Source organism: Vanrija pseudolonga, chromosome 2, assembly GCF_020906515.1.
Source record: "Vanrija pseudolonga chromosome 2, complete sequence".
Taxonomy (NCBI): domain Eukaryota; kingdom Fungi; phylum Basidiomycota; class Tremellomycetes; order Trichosporonales; family Trichosporonaceae; genus Vanrija; species Vanrija pseudolonga.
Window position 1 is genome coordinate 2,938,677 of NC_085850.1, and position 20,231 is coordinate 2,958,907.

A 20,231-nucleotide genomic window follows, 5' to 3' on the forward strand; every position below is an offset into this window, starting at 1 on the left:
ACGACGACGACGACGACTGGAACCGGTGCTGACTGTGTGTGTGTGCGGGGCTGTGTGCATGTAATTGTAGACTCGGTGCTGGGTGCTATTGTTGACATCTGCACATCATCCACGACACGACACGACGAACACGGCGCGCCAGACACCACCACCACCAGCAGCAGCAACAACAACGACCCCAAAACACCAGCTAGACCGAACACGCGCGCTATGTCAGCGCTGAAAAGGTGCGTCAGCGGCACAACTGCCGAGCTTACGCCCAGGCCAGCCGCAGCCCTCGCGGCACTCATCTGCGCCGTCCTCTCCGGCGCGCTGTCCGCCTGGGCGGGGTGGAAGGCGAGCCAGGTGCACCGTTCAGCCGACAGCACGCCAGGCGTGATGGAGATCCCGGCGAGCGCGGTGCTGGGGGTTGCGTGCTTTGTGTATCTCTGGGCGATGGGCGCGATTGCCAGTGTAAGTGGCGCTCAGCGAGCGCAGCGAGCTGTACGCCGCGAGGAAGAACATCGCATGGATGTAACTCACGCACGCCCCAGCGCGCACGCCACGCCCACCCCCTGCTCTTCGCCTTCACGGCCTTCTTCGGCCCCGCGGGCGCCATCTACACCATCGTGCTGGCCGCCATGAACCTCGTGCACCGGCGCGACCGCGTGCTCTGGGACACGTGTGTGTCCGAGCTGGGCAACAAGACCGAGACTGCCGGTGAGTGGCGGTGGTGGGCGAAGGACGCAGATGCAGAAGCTGAAGCCGTCGCCGCAGAGTGCGACCGCGAATGGCACAACCTCTGGCGGCCGTTGACTATCGCTGCTATCGCTGCGGCTGGCCTGCTGATCGTCCTGACGGTGAGTTGTGCCCCGCCGTACGCCCGACCGCAGCTCACACCCCCAGGCCTACGTCCTCGCGTACCTCCGCCATATCAACGCGGTGCACGCGGCCAAGCGGCGCACCGAGAACTGGATCGAGAAGGACGCGCTGCGGCGGGACGCGGGCATCGGGCGGCTGGTGATCACGCACCACGTGCCGTCGCCGTCGTACACGGAGACGAGTCTGCCCATCTCGCCGGCGTCGACGGCGCACCTCAACCCGCACCCTGCGAGCCCGAGCCCGAGCGCGACACCATACACGCCATACTCGCAGCAGCGGTACATCCCGCACTCGCGCAGCCAGATGTCGGGCGTGTCTGCGTCGCTGTCGGGCCACCACGGCCCGGCGTACGCGCCAAGCGAGACAGTGACCTACTACGACGACTTTAGCGAGACGATGCACTCGGAGAGCGGCGACGCGCGCGCGCTCGACGAGCGCCTTGCCGGCGGCGCAGGCGGCATGCGCTCCCCGCCCCTGCCGGTCGTCGACGTCGACCGCGAGTTCCAGGAGTACATGTCCGCGTCGGGCCACTCGCGCTCCTACTCGCGCGGCACGACGGCTACGGGGTACTACTCGGCGTCGGCGCACTCGGGGTACTACTCTGACGAGGCGGAGCCGCGCACGAGCAAGGTCGGGCGGGCGTTCTAGGGCACGGGGAGGGGGAGGAGGAGCATACACAGCGGCCGCGGCTGCACAGCACAGGACATTCAGTCGCCACACACACACACCACCCATATACACCCACCTCTATAATGATGCACATGTGACGCCCTGACGACACTGTGGAGCAGCGCCAGCGCCAGCGCCCCAGAGAACCGGGAGTGCCGAGAGGACGATGAGAAATCAAGGTGCGTTGCGTAGCCTGCTGTCGTTCCATAGCGACGGCGTGTGGGCTGGTCGGGGCAGCGGCGGCGGCGACGACGACGACTGACGATGGTGTGTTCGCGTAGACGACGGTTACAGAGCATGGTGGTGCACCCTTGATCGTTCATTAGGAGAGGGTGGGCGCGGCGCTGGGCGCGTGGACTGCAGCGGGCAGAGGAGGCAGAGGAGGCAGGCACAAGTGCAGGGAGACTTGTCAAGTGCCACCACACCCTAGCGTTTCATCGACGATGAGACGCCAGGGGGTGGGTGGAGTGATGCCTTGGGTGGTATGCCTGCATCCCCGTGGCCATTGTCCTCTCTGCGTCTGCCCCCCCATGATCCTCTCCAGCTCTGCTCCTCCCCCCTTGTCCCCCCCCCCCTCCCCCGTCCCCCTCCCGCGACCCCAGTCTCAGTTTCCTGCACCTCACCCCTCCCCTCCCTGCACTGCGCTTGACGAGCTACTCACCTCTACGGCCCCAGGTTTGCCGCAGACCCCCGCCTCTGACGCAACAAGCTCACACCCCCCACGTCACAGACTCAAGCTCTGAGCTCACACACCACACCCTGCCCTGTGCAGGCTCTGGCTCTGGCTCAGCACCGTCGCTCGCCTTGCCGCCCTTGGCTGCTGCCCACACACTCTCTCAGCTCACAGCTCACACACTCTCAAACGACCAACCTTGAACAGTCTCTACGCAACAACGACCAATCGATGCCTTTCGTAACACTGCACTCTTCACAACTACTACTTACTCAAAACGTCTCGACTTCGTCCCGGTCAGCCAGCGACGACGACGACGACCACGACGACGGGGCGAGCAGCCCACAAGCAGCAACTTGTCCACGACGACTATAATCATGTCCCGGTTTAATAGGTGAGCGAGCGCGGCGGCGCGGTGCTTCCAACGGATCGATCAGATTCGCTGACCACCCTTCCCAGGTGGATGGTCATGGCCGCATGCGTCCTCGCGGCCGGCATCTGCGGCGGCTTTGGCGCATGGAACGCAGTAGTCGTGGCGAATGATGGTGAGCGCGTTGGCTGGCGCAGTGCTGAGCGACCCCGCAGACTCCTCGTCGTCCCTCTTTGTCATGGAGATCATCACCGCGACGCTCATGTTCCTCGCCATCCCGTTCTTTGCTGGAGCGTTCGCGCACGCTGCAATGGTGAGTCGATGGTCCAGTAACGTCGCAGCTAACCGGCCAGAAAAAGCAGCGCGCTACGCCGGCCCTGCAGCTCGGCACGCTTGTACTCGGGGTCGCGCCGGCCCTGTTCTACTTTATCGTCCGTTTCGTCGGCAAGGGCCAAATCACGTTCCGCTGCCGCCTGCGCCCAACGTACGACCAGGTGCAGTCGCTGCCCAAGATGGTCGAGTCTGTCGACCCGGACATCAGGAGCGCGTGCGACAAGACGTGGGCGGGACAGACGGCCGGAGTGGCTATCGGGTGTATTGCGTTGGTGGCGTGTACGGTGAGTCTGATGGCGTGGGTGGCGTCGTCTTCGTGACAGGCACGCAGCGATGTCAGCGGCGCGCACGCATACCGCACCATACCACACGATCAACTAGCTCACACAGCGCCAGGTCTACATCGTCGCATACTACCGTGCCTGCGACGCAGCGTACGAAGCGCACAAGCGGACTGTCGCATACGGGATCCTCACGTACCGCCAGCACGCGCGCCGCGAGCACCGCCGCCGGACGCAGGAGGCACACGCGATGGCCGCGGCCATGGCACATGTCAACGCGACGCTGCCGTACCCGCCACCAGCGGGCCTCAACGGCGGACCAGATGCGCACTGGGCAAACGGAGGACTCGAGTCGCTCGCAGGATGGTCGCCACCCCCGAGTTATGACCACACGAGCGGGTGGGAGGGGACCGACAAGCGCGGCGAGAAGCGTATCAGCGAGGAGGCATCGCCGAGGCCCAGCCAGGTTGGGCTGGCGTTCTAGCCCGCTGAGGAGGATGACATGACGAGGAGACGACTACGAGTGGCGCCGACCACTACTAGCAGCGACGAGCGCACGACATAGCTCACGCGACGGCACGACAGCGACCCAGTGTGCACAACACAACACAACAACACTGGACGACAACCGTGCCATGCATGCACGCGCGCGCAACAGGCACAGTGCGTGCCCGCACCGGACTTTTGCCACATGGCAGACAAGACATTTACTGGCAGCAACAACAACAACAACAAGTTGGTGTCAGCCACACCCACGACCAGCATCATGAAACCCATTAATACGACCGCATCTGTAGTATATGCAACTTGTACAATACGGCAGACGTTAGGGGTGGGTGTGAAGCAAGTAGGTGGGCAGGCAGGGATGGCCGCCCGGCTGACAGCCTCCCTCCCGCCGTGCCTTGTCGTTTCGTCTCCTCACTATACTACCCGTCTTACGTCCTGTTGTTGTTTTGATTGTTGTGTGGTTGCCGGCTGGCTACCACCACCCCACCTGCCGCTCTCGGCCCTCGCGACGGCCTGGCTGCCAACTGCCAGCTCCCTCAGCCACGGCCCGTCGGATGAGCGGCCCACCACTGATCAGACGAGCTGGCCGTCAACAACGTCAAGCCTCTTTCCCGCACAACCGACTAATTACCGCCAGAAGAAGTTGCAGCTGCATGTCGGCGGCGGCTGTAGCAGCAGCAGTGACGGCCGCTGCTCCATGCCCATCCCATCTGCCAAGAGGCCATGCATCTCTCATCTCTTCTCACACTTCTCATCATCATCATTACCCTCACTGACCAGCTCATCGGCGACGGGGACGCACTGCTCCCCCATCCGCCACCAACATGACATGGAAGAGGTATGGCGCGGCGCGTTGGGCTGTACTAACGACTAGACCAGCAACGGCCCTCGTCGCGGCGTTCGACGTGGCCCTCGCCATAGGCCTCGGCGCCTGGACGGCAATCAACCCCCTCCGGGCGTTCGGTGAGTCGAACCAGCGTGAGTCGGCCGCGTGCTCGCTGCGACTACAGTACGGCACTGACTTGTCGCCCTTTTTTGCTGCTGCAGAGTCCATGGCGCTCGTGGCTATTCTGCAGCTCGTGCTGGCCGTGCTGTTTCTCCTGCTTGGCCCCGTATTCCTTTATGCCGTCGTGCATGCCGTCATGGTGAGTCGCGCGGCGTGCGCTTGGGGCTAGCTACATAGCTGACATCGCCCAGCGGAATGAAAAGGCCGACCTGTGGCTCCGCTTCTTCACCGTCATCCCCGTGCTGCTCGTCGCGGCGTGCTGCATCGTGCTGCGCTTCGTCGGCAAGCACCTCATCCAGTCGCAGTGCATCCACTACTTTGAGCATGATGCGGATTGGGGGCCGAGTCGTGAGTCGTGGTGGCGGGCGTCGCGTCGAGTCGAGCTGCACTCACACCCCCAGGCTGCCACCACTTCTGGCTACGCGACACCATCATCTACACTGTATCATGCGGAGTTCTCGTCTTTACAAGTGTAAGCTGCTGCGCCACTTCCCCCCACCTCCCACCCCGTGCTCACCCCGCAGTTCTTTATAATCTACTACTACGCCCACGTGCACCGCCGCGCCGTCAACCAGCAGCAGGTCGACATGTGGATCACCAAGGCCGCCGAGCAGCGCGACCGCGAGCTCGGGCTGCCAGAAGTCAAGCTGCAGCGGCGGAAGAGCGAGAAGGGTGACCGGATGCGCGCGGCCGCGCCGTCCCCGGCACCACAGCTGCCGCCCATCCCGCGCGTCTACTCGGTCGTGGCAGGCTCGACCGCCACGCTCGACCTGCAGAGCCGGCACCTCGCGCACATGCAGACGAGCCGGCTGAACCCCAACCACACAATGGTCACGGCGGCGGGCGCCAGCGGGCAGAAGTACAGCGAGAACCCCAAGCTGTTCCCGTACCCCGAGAGCTCGAGCGGGCACTCTGACGCGGCGGTCCGCTCGCCCACGCTCTCGAGCTTCACGGCGAGCGGCAGCATCCAGCACCACCAGGCCCACCACTACAACTACCGCCCCGTCGACCTGCCGTACCACTACCCCTACCGCTACGGCGGGTACGGCCAGGGCCCGAGCCTGGCCGCGCTCAGCCAGCACGTCACCGAGAGCTCGGAGTGGGAGGAGGGGCTGGTGGACGAGTATGGCGCCACGCGCGGCGGGCGGGATCCGAGGGATAGCGAGGTCGGACGGGCACTGTAGCCCCGCCGGACACTGTATTTGTACTCCTTAGCATTTGGGTTTTACGATGCACGAGGGTCATGATAAACACAGGGAGGCTGGACTGGGGATGTGAGTCAGGGCGAGCCAAGGCGGGACGATAAGGAGGCGAGTGAGTCACCAGATGCACGCACATCCACGTACCCCCTGTACCCCATTGTCAGTACCCTCGTCAGTGCTCCCGCGTCATTGCTCCCACGTCAGTACCGCTTGTCAGCCAGGACAACCAACGTAGCATAACCAAAGAAACAACCGAACAAGTCTACTACACTGCACAACAAGCTTTTACTCCGAGTCGCTTTACGCCTACGCCGCCCTGACCACCTCGTCGTACGACGCTGCGTCGTCGGCATCAGCAACTACGCTCTGGAGGGGAAGGGGGGACTCACGCGGCGCAGCAGCAGGGACGGGCGTCGCGCTGCCCTCCGTGTCGAAGAAGCCCACGCCGCCATCAAACTCGCCGTCCGCGACGGCCGGCGGTGCGCGGGGTGCAGTGGCTGGCGCCGGGGCCGTAGCGCGCTGCGGGGGCACTGCAGCTGCGTCAGCGAGCCCTCTTCCTTCCCTTGTTGCTTTGCTCGCGACTCACGCGGCGTACCAGCCACAACAGTCGTAGGCACGTGGCTCACGCCCTCGGTGTCGAACACGCCGACGCCGCAAAAGTCCTCGGTGGGCGTCTCGGTGCCGCCAGCACCAGCGCCGGCCCGCGCGCCGAACAGGCTGCTCGAGAGCAGCCGCCAGCCAGCGAGCACCTCACCCCGCACCCCCGCAACCTGGGCCGCGACGTCGCTCTGCACTTTCCCCGCGGTGGCGCCAAGCGCCCCGCGGACGCCCTCGTACTCCTTCGCGAGCTCGCGCCCCATTGTCCCAGCTTCGCGGGACAGGTCCGCCCCGAGACCAGACAGCTCGGTCGTCATCCCGCGATACTGCGTCGCCCACTCGGCCTGCGCGATCGCGAACGCCGACGCGACGTTGTCGTACGCGGCCGTTAGGGCCGCGGTGGCCTGCGCTGCTGGGTCGGCTTCGTCGGCCTCGTCGGCCGCGGTGGGCGCTGCGGGCTCGGCCGTGCTCGTCTCGGCCCACGCGGCGGCTGCCTCGTCCTTGTCCTCGTGCGTTGCTTCGTCGGAGGCGGGGGCGTTACTCGACGATGGAGGCGCCGGCGCTGGTGCCGTTGCCGCCTCCACCGCTGGCGCCGCTGCCGGCGGCACGCTGTCCTTGGTCTGCGTCATGTCGGCTGCTGCGCGTGTCAGCCCTACCCCAGTGGTACGCCTACACCCCTTCCCGTGTCTACTCACTCGCAATGGCTCACTGGTCAGTCCATGGGACGGTGTGAGTTGCGCGCGTTGTGTGATGCGCGTGGTGGCGATGGTGTGGGGGGTGGGCGCGGGGTCTGGTCATAGTTGTGGGGAGCGACGCCTCGCTAGCTCGACTGGAAGGTCGGATCTCGCCGGCGGCGGCAACACGTGGCTTGACGTCGAGTGGCTTTCACACTTGGCCAGCGTCAATGTGGCCTGTGGCCTGCTCGACACCATTGTCATCGACGCGCGCTCGTGAGATCGCGAGCAACGGCAGCTGCATGGCGGACAATCCACCAGCAACATGCACGTCGTCACCTCGTCACGGACGGCGACATGACCCGCCCCAGGTGTTTCACCCGCTTCCATCGATTCCATCGTCTTGTTCCTCTGGTCGCCAGCCAGCCATCACAAAACCCAACACATGACTACTGCAACAATAGTCGCTGTGCCTGCTGGTTACTCTCACAACTACAGGCCTGCTCGCCTCCTCCTCTCCTGCTGCATCGCACGGGCGCGTGAGCCTGTGCCCGGCGAGAATGCGTGCGAGCCTGCGCCAAGTGAGGTTGCCAGCCAGCCTTTGTGTCAGGACGTTCGCCCGTGCCGTCGCGCGCAACTTGTCTCGCAACAGCTATCTCACAACATCGTATACGACTCAAAATACCACCCACTCACCTCCCCCGCTACTCACTCCTCGCAGACAACTCGGATCACTCCTCGCTCCGGCCACGTTCAAACACTGGCGAAACCTGCCGTATCATCCTCCACCTCCTCCGAGTGCACGGAGTACTGCAGCAACAGATCTCGATGGTGGTCGCGGCGGACAGGAATAGCACGCTGAGCTGCAAGGCTCCTCCTTCTCGGCCAATCCGTTCAGTCAGGCGGTGAGTCGCCAGTCGTGGACAGCCGCCACGGCAGTTGCAAGTTGCTCTCAGGCTAACGCTCGCTCGCTGGCGCCACCAGCATCGTCGCCCTGGTTTTATCTGCAATCTCTGTTTGCTGTGCCTTTGCATTCGGAACAGCTGGCGCCATCTGGGCTGGCCAGCTGGGCGAGTATGGTGAGTCACTGGATCTCGCTGGATCGCGCTTGGCGACATTCTCGGCTCCGCTTGGTGTGATCCCACTCCCACACCAGTCCCGTAGGCGTCCGTTTTGTGCGCCTCGACCGACCCGGCAGATTCGACTCCTGGCCTACTGCTTCTGGGTCTGTCACCAGTCCTTGCATGCTTGTCTGCCTAATGAAAGGACCGAGACTGCTGGAGCGTGTCGGCAGGCTCGATAGCCTCGATGGACCCGAGATGGTGTGCACCGAGAAAAGTTAGCTGATGCGTCCATCCAGGGGGAATCCAAGGCCAAGGTGTCCTGATAGGGCTCGGCGCGGGCGTCGCTGGCGGACTATTCCTCCTGGCAGGGCTGGGCATAGTCGCCTTTATGCACGCCATATCAGTGAGTACTAGCTACGCATTGGGACTGGTATTGATGTCTCCAAGTGGGGCCAGACTAGCCGGGGCAAGCGTGCAGTGGTGGCATTAACCCCCGTGCTTGGCGCGGCTACAATGACTTGTAACATTGTGAGACGATATGTTTGCAAGGTGGGTGGGTTGGTTTGGTTGGTTGGTTGAGCCGTTGTCCCATGTCCGACCGACGACGGCGCACAACGCCATGCACAACGTCGTCTGTCTCTGTCCGTCGCCGGCTAACGTTTCGCCGTAGGACACGATTGTGGGCATCTGCCGCGAGAAAATCGCAAACGAGCAGCGCCGCGTCGACCCCCTCACTTCCGACTTGACTACCGGTGAGTGGAGCCGTGGTGAGACAGCGATCGAGCAGACGCGTGGTTGGTGGTGGCTCGCGCTCGCTCGCTCGCTCGCTGGCGCCGACGACGTGTGTGGCGCTGCAGGGAGTAGCAACTAGCAGGCTAACTGTAAAGTCTGTACTCTTAACTGGCGCCGAGACAACGCCCTGGCGATAGCGGGAGCTGTGGGCATTGGAGTCATGACGGTGAGTGGAGCTGCGGCGGCAGCGGCAGCGAGCGGCAAAAGTCGCCCTGCTACCGCACAGTGTCATCATCATGTGGCATCTGGCAGCAGCAGCAGCAGCAGCTGACTGACACCCCGACTAAGGCTTGGATCACATACTACTTTGTCGAGGCTGCGTGGTTTGCCGCGCGGCCAGTCCGTTTCGGGGACGCAACCGTGGCTGTCGACCTCACCGAGGACGTCTACCGCCCGGACGCATTCAGGCCACGACCACGGTCGTTCATCGTGGCGGCAGCAGCAGCAGCTGCTCGGGCACGAGCATTTACCAACAGCCCAACGCCGACGACGACGCCGGGCGACATGTCAGCCGAGCTGCCGCCGTACGAGGCGACCTCGGCTGCGTCTGCCTCAGACGGGCACGAGGTCGACTTTGCGCTCAGCACCGCGGGGCACGGCGGCGGCGGCGGCGGCGGCGGTGGTGGTCGTGGCGGTGGCACGTCGTGGGATGATGGGCATCATGCCGCCGCCCAGCAGGCCCAGCACTACAACATGTTTGCCTCCGGTCCGGGCGCGGGGCGTCCGCTCGCCGATCGAAAGGTGCCGCTGCCGGCTGCGCAGCAGCCAGTAAGGAGCACGAGCGAGCGAAGCGACAGATCGTGGCTTGTCGTCCGCAACAATGTGTAATGCCCACACGGCGGATGTGGGCAGCCGCGAGTCCAGTGGAGCTGCGGCGCCAGGTGGGGACGAGCGAGTTTGATGTACGGTGTCGTACCCGCACGCGCGCCTCGTTGCTGTCGGTGCCGGCAGGCGGGCTGGCAGCGGGTGGTGGTGGTGGCACTGCGCCGTGCCCACCGCAGCCGGTGGTGGGCAAGTGGCTTTGGAACCGACTCGGAAGGTGTGTAAAGTATCGTGTTATTTCATAAGGCATTATCGTAATGGACGTGATGATAAGGCTACCGAGGAACGAGCGACGCCGGCGCTCGGCGCACGTTGATCTCGGGGACGGAGTCGGGGTGGGGGGCGCGCGGCGTGTCGTGACTCCACAATGTGATGAGACACGGCCAAATGTGCTGGCTGGGTGTCAGCGTCGCGCTCGTGTCGCGTCTTCGTCAGCAGCGAAATCAAAGTCAATTGACTTTGCCCAACTTGGATATGCCAAGACGTGGCTGCGATGCGGGACCCACTGGCCTGAGAACGACGTGTCAACAACAAGTAAGCCCAAGTGCGTGCGCAGTCGGTCCGCAGCTGGTAGGGCCGACCATGAGGCCGACCATGAGGCCATGAGGCCATGAGACCATGAGGATGAGGCCATGAGCCGACTGACCGACCGACCATCGTGGTGCGATTGACTCCGCAGCAGCGACTCAATCAGTACCTCAGTGTCACTTGCCCACCGCACGCAGTGGATCTAAATGGATACATACATGCTGCTGCTGCTACTGCTGCTGCTACTGGCTATCGGTACACGAAGATTATACTCCAATCCTGGTTGGTAGTCTACAAAGTGGTGGTGGTGGTGGTGATCTGAAGGGGGATGAAAAACGATGATGACTCTGGTGCGATTTTTGGTGTGGGCATGGCCGGGATTTCGGTGCGGGCATCGACGTCGACCTCCCAGTCCTGCTTGCGGACAGCGACAAACTCGGACGCGGGCGGAAGCCAGCCGTCCGAGCCCGAGCAGTCGGGGGTGGGCGGCCACGAGGGGACCTCCTCCTCGAGACTCGAGTGTGACGAGTCGGAGGGTGACGTGCACGACATGGGCGCAAAGCTGATACCGAGACCAATCAAGCCACCAGCGCCGCCAAGGGCGCCAAAGCCAGTGGTGAGGTCCAGGTCGGCGTGGCTGATGCAGCACGTGGACGGGGCCGGGCGCGGGGCGGCGAAGGGATCACAAAAGGCAGGCGCCACATCGTCATCGGCGTCGGCGATGCGATCAGCATCGATGGTAACGACGGCGGCCAGGGGCGTAGGGACAGGGAGCGGGGCCGGGATGGGGAGAGGCCCGAGGAGGCGTTCGGCCTGCTCAAAGTGAGGCTGGGTAGGCTCGGGAACGGCACATGCGAAGCGGGGTGCATCGGCAGGGCGAGGGGCGAGCTCGTGGGCGGCAGCGGGGTGGACCCAGGCCGAGAGAGCAATGGAGCGCACGTCAGAGTGGTAGTTGGAAAAGTAGGTCGAGACCGGCTCGTCCTCGTCGGCGAGGAGCGCAGGGGGAGCGAAACCAGCCTTGGGCTGGGGCTGGCGGCCGCGAGCGAGGGCTCCGCGGGCGTCGAGGTCCTCGAGCTCAGCCTCGGACATGTCAACACGCCAAAGAACGAGAGCGTCGAGGAGGCCAGCGGGGGCTGGCCGTCCAGCAGCAAGAAGGATAGCGACCTTGAGCTCTGCGACCGTTGCGTCTGCGGTAATGTCGACGAGGGTGAGGCCAGAGGGCATGGAGTAAGTGCCGTCGATGGAGGCGAAGCGAACGCAAAAGGTGAGGGGAGTGGCAGGTGCTGCCTTTGCCCAGTCGAGAGAAGAAGAGGAGGCAGAGCGAGCAAGCACGTCAATGTGCTCGCCGTCACTTCCGTCCGGGAACCAGTCGCGAACCGAAGGACAGGGCTTGCCGCAGCGGACAGAACGGCGCCGACCACGGACGCCGCCGTTTGCCGCAGTTAGCTGACTCGCGTCGTCAATGTTGAATCCTGCAAAGACGGAGAGCAGGGACGCGGGTGCGCCATAGCGTTCCGAGTAGGCGCCGGCTTCGTAGTATGCCTGCCAGGGAATGGAGACCTGGGTAATGTGTCAGCGCCAAATGTCGAACGTGTTTTTTAGAACATGTGGTGGGGAGACGAGGCGGTGCGGGTCGAGTGGTTGGTGGGGGGTCTATGGGATGAGTGGGTGCAGGGATATCCCGCAAGCCTTTCCCCACCGGAAGCAGCGGACCCCATGTTCTAGATGCCAAAGCAACGCGTGTTGTGAAGACAGCAGCAGCATCGCAGTAGTCGTTGTGTGGTGGCGTCGCGACCCGCGACGTGGGCTTAGCGTGCCAAAGTTGTCTAGCGCGAGGCCGACCGACGACCACATGCCGAGGCGGACATGGTCGCGGACTTTGCCACCTTGGTGGGTTGGTTGCTGGGGGAAAGACGCCACATGGAGTAAAGTGACGCAACATTGAATAGCAGGCTAACGATCCGCGCCCGCGGCGGCGGCAGATGTATGGCCGCCATTGAATATTGCACCAGGCTCCCAAAGGAAGACGTGTTGCAATGACCGAGACACTATCGCTGCGTAGTGCATGCACGATACATCAAACGGCCCGGTTGTTGAAAGCTTGGGAGGGGAGGATTTGGAAGGGCGGTGAAACACGGTCGCCGGGTTGCCACAACTCACCTTGAACAAGGACATGGACGAAATGCCAGTGTGCTGCGCAATGGCGGAGCGGATGGCCTCGACGGGCTCGTCGGCAGACACGCGGATAGCAAACAGCTCGCGCTGGGCTGGTCCAGAGTCGACGAGGACACGGAGGGCCATTGTATTGGTGTTGGCCGTCTGTTCTGTTGGTGGGGCGGCCGAGACCGAGGCGAACTTGCGGCGACGTTGGAATATTCCGAGGCCCATGGTGGTGGTGTGGGTGTGGGGGTGTGGGGGGGGGGGGGAGGGGGAGTTGTGCTACAGCAGTATGTAGTTGCTGCGTCGGTTTGGGAGGAGAGGTGGTACTATACAACGGGGGTGGAAGGAAGGAAGGCGGGGTGCGCGGAGTGCTCTGGGTGGGGGGAATCTGTCACGGATGATTGTGCGGTGACTTTATGTAGATCACTGCAGCCGTGATGGATGGTGGATGCTTCAGCCGTCCATGCTCTTGCCGTGGCGTTCTGGTGGTCTACTCTACTCGCGACAACCTCGACGGGTGGCTCGCCCTCGCGCTCCCTTATCCAGGACATGGCTGTCTGTCAGGTCAGGTGCGTGCTCCATCGGAACAATAGGCCAGCACTCGAGATACCGTCGTTGGCTCTCCTCGTTTGTTCCTTCGTTCACTCTGGCGGCGAGCGGGCGGGCCACAAATGTCGCGCTACAATCAAAGGTGATCGGCGTGCGTCGAGCCCGCACCGCCGCCGCGTGTCACCCCCCCTGGTTCTCCTGGTTCTCCCCCCCACATTCGGACCCCTATCGAGCCCCGGTGGTGGCGGCGGGAGGGGGGAGGGGGGGAAGGGGGGACAAGGAAAAGGTACAGGTTCAGTGGTGTCGGTCGGCTCGGCTCGGCAGTTAAAGAGTGACGAGACGATTGATTGGTTGGCGCACGCGTCGGCGCCTTCACGTCACATCTCAGGATCCAGAAAACTTTCCTGGACATTATTTTCCTCTGGGTAGAGTGAGATCGAGCACGCGTGCCAGGTGCATGGGACGTATGGGACCAGAGGCGCCGCCAGACCAACTAACCCATACATCTCCGGCCCAGCCCCAGCCTCCACCCACAGCCAGCCAGCAAGCCTGACCAGGCCACAACCAGCCCAGCGGCGGAACCAAGACGACTACGGCTCGTCGTTGACGCTAACGGCCGCCTTGCTTTTACTGCGGCGGCGGTCGGTTGCAGGCCGTCCAAGGCAAGGCAAGCTTGCGAACAAAAAAAAAAGTTAGCTTGCGCTTGCATGCTCCAAGCTGCTGCGTGATGCAGATCGAGTATTCACATCGAGCGCACCATGCTCCCACGACCATGCTGCCTACTCGCTCGCGCGCCCTTTGTTCACAGCAGGCACGGCCCAGGCAGATGACCATGTCGCGTGGTGCCGAGCAGGCGTCGGTCAGCCTGTCGGATCTGCCTGCGCCACCTAGCATACGCCGCATGCATCACGTACTCTGCACCTTCTTCCTTCTGTGCATTCCCGTCCATAGGCACGGTGGTGGGCGAGCAGGTGGGTGCACCTCGATTTTTTTGGGTCCTTCTTCCTCTTGCTGGCGTCACCAACCAGCCTGTCGCTTCTGCGGCACGGATGCACGGCGAGCTGCGAGCGAGGGCTGGTACAAAATTCCGACACGCACGCAAACTCTCTTCTCGGCTGTCTGTCCCTGGGTGCCGCCGCGCCGAGAGCCAAAGACAGCAAAGCCCTGGCACGCACACGGCTCATTAGTGCACGCCGCGCGCACGCCGCATCAATCTCTACAAACGCGGCACGGGCGTACAACTGGCAAACGGACCCTTGAGCCTCACTGATCAGCATACGTATGTGCCTTGCTCCTTTGTTGCTGGTGTTACCGGTGCCGTGGGCAGGGCGGGCAGCCGCGCAAAGGGGTGTTACCAAGGATTAGGGGAGTTTTGATCGTGGCGTTGGCGGGAGCAGCGCCACACCCTCGACCCGAGCCTCGTCTCCTCTCCCCTCGTGCGCCACTGACCTCCCGCGCTGTCGCTCGTCTGCCACGAGGTGTGGCCGTAGTATTCTCGGAGAAAGCGCATCCTGAGCGGCATGAACAGCCTGACCTCGATGTCCTCGACACAGCTCAACTCGTCGTTGCTTGCGGCATTTACAACCAGGAGAGATGCGGCATCCTTGAGCACACCCGTGTATCTGAGGCTATCTTGGCCGCCGACGTTCTCCTCGCTCGCTATGCAAGCCACAATTCGCTCCAATCGCACCAGGACGACGTATGGAGAAGAACGGCTCGCCCGGTCGCTCGGTGTGAGCGCTCGCACCGTTGACCATGTATCCCATCGAGCTAGTCTGTGTTTCAGGACAACTACGGTATGGCAGTGCCTATTCAGCTTGCCCATCTCGGTGGTGCGGTGGTAAATCTGATTCCAATATCGGGGGTGCTCTTGCCATAACAGGGAGACGCAGCGCCCGAGTCACACCCGCGCGTCATGCACTGTCGTCCTTGTTCCTGCTCGGTGGTTCCAGCGACCCCGTTCCAGTGGCCGTGCTGAACCCCGCGTACCGGTGTATGCCGGCATTCAGCGAACAACGCAAAGGGAGCGAATGCTCGCGCCAAGGAGCGATGCGCAGCGTCTACCTTCTGCCTAAACCACCACGGCGACTGGTTTGCTTGCCTTACGTTTGGTGTGATCTGGATGGCCGCCAAGAAGTCAAAGTGTTGCTTGTTGGTCCCGGTCGGTCCCATGGTTGATTAGGCCAGCACGGCGGCCCTTGATTACTCTATTGAATTGCATACCATCAGACACGGAGCGAATCGACCGAATTAGGCTCTCGGACGTGCGCTTCCATGACCCAGAACTGTGCTCGGGTAGGGAGGGACCAGGCGGTCACAGGACCGCCCAGGGTTGACGGTCCAGGGACAACTGTGGCGGGCCGTAGTCTGCATTGGCACTCTCCTTTGTCCCCATTTACGGCCCTCTTGTTCTTTGATCGTCAGGACGGAGACAGACAGCATATTAGTCTCAGGTTTGGCCGACAGCCTGCCGCCGTCGCAGCCCGTGTGCACGGCATCATCAGCCACGCGGCAGGCAGTCAGGCAGACACAAGTGATAACTGCCAGAACTATACCCAGCAGATACACCCATGGTCCCCGCTCCGCTGGTGGCAGTGAGCGAGCAACGGACGCTTGCAGTCCCTCCCGCCCCCCCGCCCCCCCTACGCCACAGTACATGCACAGCCAGCTTACCTGACGCCTCATTCCGCATCATGCCTTTGATCAGTGATCAACGCGTCGAGGAGAGCGAAGCGCCTGTCACGTAACGTAACCTGGACGCGATTCAGTGCCTGTGCTGCACGCCAGTGCCCAGTGGCCGTTGTATCGACGACGCCGTGTCGACGCCGCCCGTCGTGTCAGCAGCGCCACAGCCGCCCCTCCCCCCGCCCCCGCCACGCAAATCACACAGGCTAAAGCCCCCCGCGACGCCGTGCACGTCAGTGGTGGTGTCGGCACCCTCAAACAATGCGGCGACCGTGATCGCAATGCATACCCTCGGTGCATGCCACACCGCCCTGCCCAGCGCCACTCCGTAACCCCCTCGAATCAGCCCTGTGATGGCGTGCGCGGGCTTACCAAGGCGCATGGGTCGGTCGTCATCGGCTGGCTTGGCTTGGGGGTGCCACCGCCCGGCGACGATCACGAACATTCGCGCGGCGCACGACACAATTGAGCTGCTCTCGGCGTGGATGGACGGTGGCTGGGTTCGCCGGCGACCACCACGCCGCCAGGGCCGCAGGTCTGGTACCCGCTGCCGCCCGCCGCCGTCTATCAGTCCGCTCACATCGGCCGGCCGTGCCATTGTATTGTATCGCGCGTGCGTGCTCGGTCGAGCAGCGGCGGCACTTGGGCGGCGATACATTGCACGCCGAATCGGCACTGGTGTGGGAGTCGACCCGGGGAACCGAGCATTGTTGGTTGGCCCAGCACCCAGCCAGTCAATTGCAGTCTGGTCATATGAACGGCATGCCACGATGCCATTGTTGCACTGGTGCGAATATCGCGCGCCGTTACAATTCACGGCGCGGCTCGTGGCTCGTGACTCACGCCGAACAGGTGGCCGGCGGAGCCTCCGATTTTGCGGAGCACGGTGCTGGATGCAGCAGCTCGAGGCGAGACAAGACGGAGCCGGCCGCTGGGCCCGACCTCCGCAGGAAGGATGGGTGCATGTGCGTACGGCGAAACATGCCGCGCTCGGCCTGGCCACGCCTGGCGACAACGCGACGGCTGTGAATCGGGCTAGACGTGACGAGGCCAGATCTACGGCGTGCCGCTACGATACGGCAGCAGCAGAAGAAGCAACAGCAGCGGTTGTTACTCCTGCTCCATAGATAGAAATCCGTGTCTCTCGGCCGTAGGCGGACGACGAGGCAGGCGACTAGCAGATCCCACTCGAGTCGCTGGAATTCATTCATTGACAAGCGCGATGTGGCAGGCAGGAGGCAGGCAGGATTAGACGCCACTTGGTTCAGCCGGACGTCACCACCACCACCACCACGACGCACACGGTCGCTGAAACGGACCAGCTGCTCGCTACCTCATGCATGCCCCGCCTCGCTGCCGTCGGAATCCGCCTGGAACACACCACGCGGCACGGTGACGCAAGCACGCAAGTAAGCACGCGGCACCGCCTGCCCCTCCGTGAATGGCGGGTCAGATTCCAGCGTCTGGAACTGAGACAGACACCAGCACTAGCGCGGGCGTGTACGTTTCGTGCTGCCGGCACGGACGGCACCAGTCACAGCTACAGCTAGCTAGCTAGAGCTGCGACATAGGCGAGTCTGTACAGAAAGCCGAGGGTGGTCTTGCGAGCCTGCGAACTTTGCGCACACAGCGGTCTCCAGACCGGTGCGCGGGTTAGCACCAACTGGGCCACGAACCAACCTACCTCGGACCTCGTCTGCTCTGCTGCCGTGGTTCCCAGTCGCTTTTCCGGCTCGCTCGCTCGCTCGCCACGTCAGCGACGGCCGACGACGCCGCAGGGCCATCGACATTGCAGAGATTATGATCATGTTTCATTCCCCGCCGCGGCCCTCAGCAATGAATCGGGACCTGCAGCAGGGACCTAGCGCTCCCAGTGCGCGTATCGTTTACTGGAATGCGGAACGCGGCTTCAACTGGGCGTGGCTGAGCGATGACGATGAGCGCGTCTGCGGGCCTAATGCGCTCCGAGGGGCCAAGCGAGACCGTCTGACGTCTGCATGTCGCGTGTAGCGTGGCTCAGAGGGTGCTGATGGCCTTGTCGCAACGACGAAACGGGTTAACCTCGGTGTGGCGTTTTGGTGTGGAGACGGTGGCGCCCGATTGCGTAGTCTTGGGGTGAGGTCTCCTGCCTTGCCTGGGGGGATAAGGGCATACAATTCAGGCCTTTCTCTAGGCAGGCATGCAGTCGGGGATTTTTGAGTACACACAATGCATTGGTCGGCGAGTGCGAGCGCGGTCAGCGTCATCGCACTCGCAAGTGGATCTGGGATGAGGTGGGTAGGTACGATAGAACAATAACGATAAACGAGACAGTGCGAGAGTCCAGGGACCATTACCCCGCAGTTACCGTACTATGCCGAGACATCGTGTGCGGTAGGTTTAATTCCGACGGTGCAGGGAGGCGTGTTCGTCTTAGACAGATCTAGGAAGGAGGAGGATCTGGATATCGAGGTCGCTTCGACGACTTTGGGATCTCCATACCCAAGCTTTTTCGGTTCGGCGTCTGGACATGTCTCACGCGGCGTGGCGGATCAAGTTTCGCTCTTCCTCACTGTTCCGAGACAGTGTCTGCTCCAGCGGAGCTCCGGCAGTCGGCGTAGCGCGTGGGTTGCTGGCACCCGCCGAACTCCGAGGGGGAGATGTTGGTGGCTCGTCCATCCAACTGCGCTCCGCCTCTGCCTTCTCCTTTGTCTCAACCGCGCGCGAGTGGTCGTACGGAGGAACCTCATACGCGGGCGCGGAGCCGGGCCCACCAGCGGGCGTGTACGGCGGAGCGACAGGCGCGAACGGCGGCGGCTGGTACAGGCCGTTGCTGCCCGGGTACACACCGGCGGGCGGGGGCGGGTTGTTGGCGTACGGGTTGGCCGGCGTGAACGAGTCGAGGGGGAAGGAGCTAGCGTTCGTGTCCAACGTGCGGCGCGGTGGCTGGCGCCCCGCCGCAACGAGGGACCACATGAAGAGGAGCTGGGGTGTTAGCGGCGGTCGTGAGGTTGGGGCGGAGCGGAGTGCGGAGGCGAACAGCAGCTGTAACACAGCTCTCCGCACTTGTCGGCGAGCCGCGCTAGCGAGGCCGGTGTCTCGGCCCATTGTTTCGCCTGCCTTCCAAGTCCGCTGCTTCCAGCCAAGGTGCCTCCAGTCAAGCAGTCGCTGGCCTCGCCTTGGGGTAGTGGAGCCACCGGCCGCTGGACCGCTGGACATGGTGGCTCGCGACAGGTTCTCCTTCTCCCAACTTCCCCTCATCTCACTTAGAGCTGCCCAGCTGCGTCACACCCACTTCCCACTGACTTGACCCGCAGACTTACCGAGAGAACGACAATGATGGCCAGGTAGAAGAAGGTGTAGTTGGTGTTGCGGCGCCACCTTGCATCGCAGTCTGTTTGGCGTGCGTGGTTAGCAGTGTTCTCAAAGGCACGTGCAGCACCAAACAAGCTGCAACTAAAGCTGCTGCGCGCCTGTGCGCTCGCCCCAACATATGCCCATCACTCACCAAGCTTCCAGTTGTTCGATCTCGAGTCCTGGTTGCACTGGTCGATAATCTCGCTCTGTGCGCGAATTAGCAATTAGCCCTGGGCGTCCACCAAACACCGCCGCCTCCCTCGTACCTTTGCGACGTATCGCCAGACGATGAGCACGACGCCATAGGCCATCGTGAAGGCGATGCCGAGGGGCGCGAGAATACCGACGGTGACCATGCGGGGCACGGCGAGGCGGCACTGCCATGTCAGCTGACTGACTGCGGCTCCCACGGGGCTGCCTGGGGCGCGACTCACACTCGTGAGCAGGATCACAATGCCGACAGCGACAATGCCAAAGGCCATGCCACCGCGGATGGCGTCAAACGTGCGCGTCTTGGGTCCGATGTCATCGTTACGGTCGACAAAGGCAGAGATGCCGGCCCAGAAGCCGAACACGACTGCGATGAAGGCGACGATGGCCGCCGTCAGGCTGCGGATTAGCTAGGGCCTGCGCGCAGGGCGTACCTTGGCCCGACGACGCTCTGCCGCCCCGTGAAGCCTTGGTTTTGGCGAGCTGCAGGGGGTGTAGTTGGAGGCCGGGGTGGTGGCGGGGTCATTGTTGGTTGCCGTGGGAGTCGTATGGGCGGTGCGACAATGTTTGTGCGAGTGGAGGTGGTGGTGAGTGGTGGCGAGCGCAAGGTCCAATGTCAGCGATGCGCCAAAGTGACACACACAGAGAGAGAGAGAGAGAGGACGAGGACTGGCACTCACGCATTTGAAGGTCTAGAAATAGTTGGTTGATGTCAGAAGAGTGAGAAGAAGAATGAAAGGTTGGGCGTCGAGATGGCTGTTGCACCGCCGCCCGCCGCCCGCCGCCCAGTGCCGAAAACTCAAACGAGGCCGGCGGCGGCAGCGGCAGCGGCGGCGGTGGCCATGACGACACACTCCAGCGCAGCAGCCAGCTCTCTTGGCGCTGGTGCAGCGTCATTTTCATCTGCTGCCA

General features: G+C 63.2%; 7 protein-coding genes across 7 annotated transcripts; 4 read left to right on the forward strand and 3 right to left on the reverse strand.

The window, feature by feature from the left end:
* Nucleotides 1-210: 210 nt before the first annotated feature.
* Nucleotides 211-1,509, forward strand: LOC62_02G002885 (uncharacterized protein; the record flags this gene model as incomplete). Its single annotated transcript, XM_062769409.1, has 4 exons — nt 211-453; nt 534-699; nt 757-839; nt 886-1,509. The coding sequence occupies 4 exons, from the start codon at nt 211-213 to the stop codon at nt 1,507-1,509; spliced, it is 1,116 nt and encodes a 371-aa protein (XP_062625393.1).
* Nucleotides 1,510-2,580: 1,071 nt separating this feature from the next.
* Nucleotides 2,581-3,671, forward strand: LOC62_02G002886 (uncharacterized protein; the record flags this gene model as incomplete). Its single annotated transcript, XM_062769410.1, has 5 exons — nt 2,581-2,597; nt 2,663-2,748; nt 2,789-2,886; nt 2,927-3,190; nt 3,303-3,671. 5 exons carry the CDS (start codon nt 2,581-2,583, stop codon nt 3,669-3,671), a joined length of 834 nt encoding a protein of 277 aa, XP_062625394.1.
* Nucleotides 3,672-4,518: 847 nt separating this feature from the next.
* Nucleotides 4,519-5,884, forward strand: LOC62_02G002887 (uncharacterized protein; the record flags this gene model as incomplete). Its single annotated transcript, XM_062769411.1, has 5 exons — nt 4,519-4,532; nt 4,569-4,839; nt 4,892-5,048; nt 5,102-5,172; nt 5,225-5,884. The coding sequence occupies 5 exons, from the start codon at nt 4,519-4,521 to the stop codon at nt 5,882-5,884; spliced, it is 1,173 nt and encodes a 390-aa protein (XP_062625395.1).
* A 235-nt stretch (nt 5,885-6,119) lies between these two features.
* On the reverse strand, nt 6,120-7,260 carry LOC62_02G002888 (uncharacterized protein). The gene is made up of 4 exons (XM_062769412.1): nt 7,195-7,260; nt 6,489-7,136; nt 6,292-6,432; nt 6,120-6,240 (listed from the first exon to the last, which is right to left on the reverse strand). The coding sequence occupies exons 2-4, from the start codon at nt 7,126-7,128 to the stop codon at nt 6,209-6,211; spliced, it is 813 nt and encodes a 270-aa protein (XP_062625396.1). The 5' UTR covers nt 7,129-7,136; nt 7,195-7,260; the 3' UTR covers nt 6,120-6,208.
* A 1,929-nt stretch (nt 7,261-9,189) lies between these two features.
* On the forward strand, nt 9,190-9,857 carry LOC62_02G002889 (uncharacterized protein; the record flags this gene model as incomplete). Its single annotated transcript, XM_062769413.1, has 2 exons — nt 9,190-9,195; nt 9,318-9,857. 2 exons carry the CDS (start codon nt 9,190-9,192, stop codon nt 9,855-9,857), a joined length of 546 nt encoding a protein of 181 aa, XP_062625397.1.
* A 719-nt stretch (nt 9,858-10,576) lies between these two features.
* LOC62_02G002890 (uncharacterized protein) lies at nt 10,577-12,789 on the reverse strand. The gene is made up of 2 exons (XM_062769414.1): nt 12,540-12,789; nt 10,577-11,939 (listed from the first exon to the last, which is right to left on the reverse strand). Exons 1-2 carry the CDS (start codon nt 12,765-12,767, stop codon nt 10,671-10,673), a joined length of 1,497 nt encoding a protein of 498 aa, XP_062625398.1. The 5' UTR covers nt 12,768-12,789; the 3' UTR covers nt 10,577-10,670.
* Nucleotides 12,790-17,965: 5,176 nt separating this feature from the next.
* On the reverse strand, nt 17,966-20,030 carry LOC62_02G002891 (uncharacterized protein). The gene is made up of 7 exons (XM_062769415.1): nt 20,000-20,030; nt 19,754-19,802; nt 19,544-19,718; nt 19,376-19,486; nt 19,261-19,315; nt 19,076-19,146; nt 17,966-18,737 (listed from the first exon to the last, which is right to left on the reverse strand). The coding sequence occupies exons 1-7, from the start codon at nt 20,001-20,003 to the stop codon at nt 18,288-18,290; spliced, it is 915 nt and encodes a 304-aa protein (XP_062625399.1). The 5' UTR covers nt 20,004-20,030; the 3' UTR covers nt 17,966-18,287.
* Nucleotides 20,031-20,231: the final 201 nt, after the last annotated feature.

What these genes read in the sequence shown, in the direction of transcription:
- LOC62_02G002888 (XM_062769412.1), bottom strand. Translation starts at nt 7,128, where the DNA reads ATGACGCAGACCAAGGACAGCGTGCCGCCGGCAGCGGCGCCAGCGGTG. An exon ending in TGTTGTGGCTGGTACGCCGC is followed by an intron (nt 6,433 to 6,488) that starts GTGAGTCGCGAG and finishes ACGCAGCTGCAG; the next exon opens with TGCCCCCGCAGCGCGCTACG. An exon ending in CGTCCCTGCTGCTGCGCCGC is followed by an intron (nt 6,241 to 6,291) that starts GTGAGTCCCCCC and finishes CCGACGACGCAG; the next exon opens with CGTCGTACGACGAGGTGGTC.
- LOC62_02G002890 (XM_062769414.1), bottom strand. Translation starts at nt 12,767, where the DNA reads ATGGGCCTCGGAATATTCCAACGTCGCCGCAAGTTCGCCTCGGTCTCG. An exon ending in CGTCCATGTCCTTGTTCAAG is followed by an intron (nt 11,940 to 12,539) that starts GTGAGTTGTGGC and finishes CACATTACCCAG; the next exon opens with GTCTCCATTCCCTGGCAGGC.
- LOC62_02G002891 (XM_062769415.1), bottom strand. An exon ending in TTGTGATCCTGCTCACGAGT is followed by an intron (nt 19,487 to 19,543) that starts GTGAGTCGCGCC and finishes CTGACATGGCAG; the next exon opens with TGCCGCCTCGCCGTGCCCCG. An exon ending in CCATCATTGTCGTTCTCTCG is followed by an intron (nt 18,738 to 19,075) that starts GTAAGTCTGCGG and finishes CTAACACCCCAG; the next exon opens with CTCCTCTTCATGTGGTCCCT.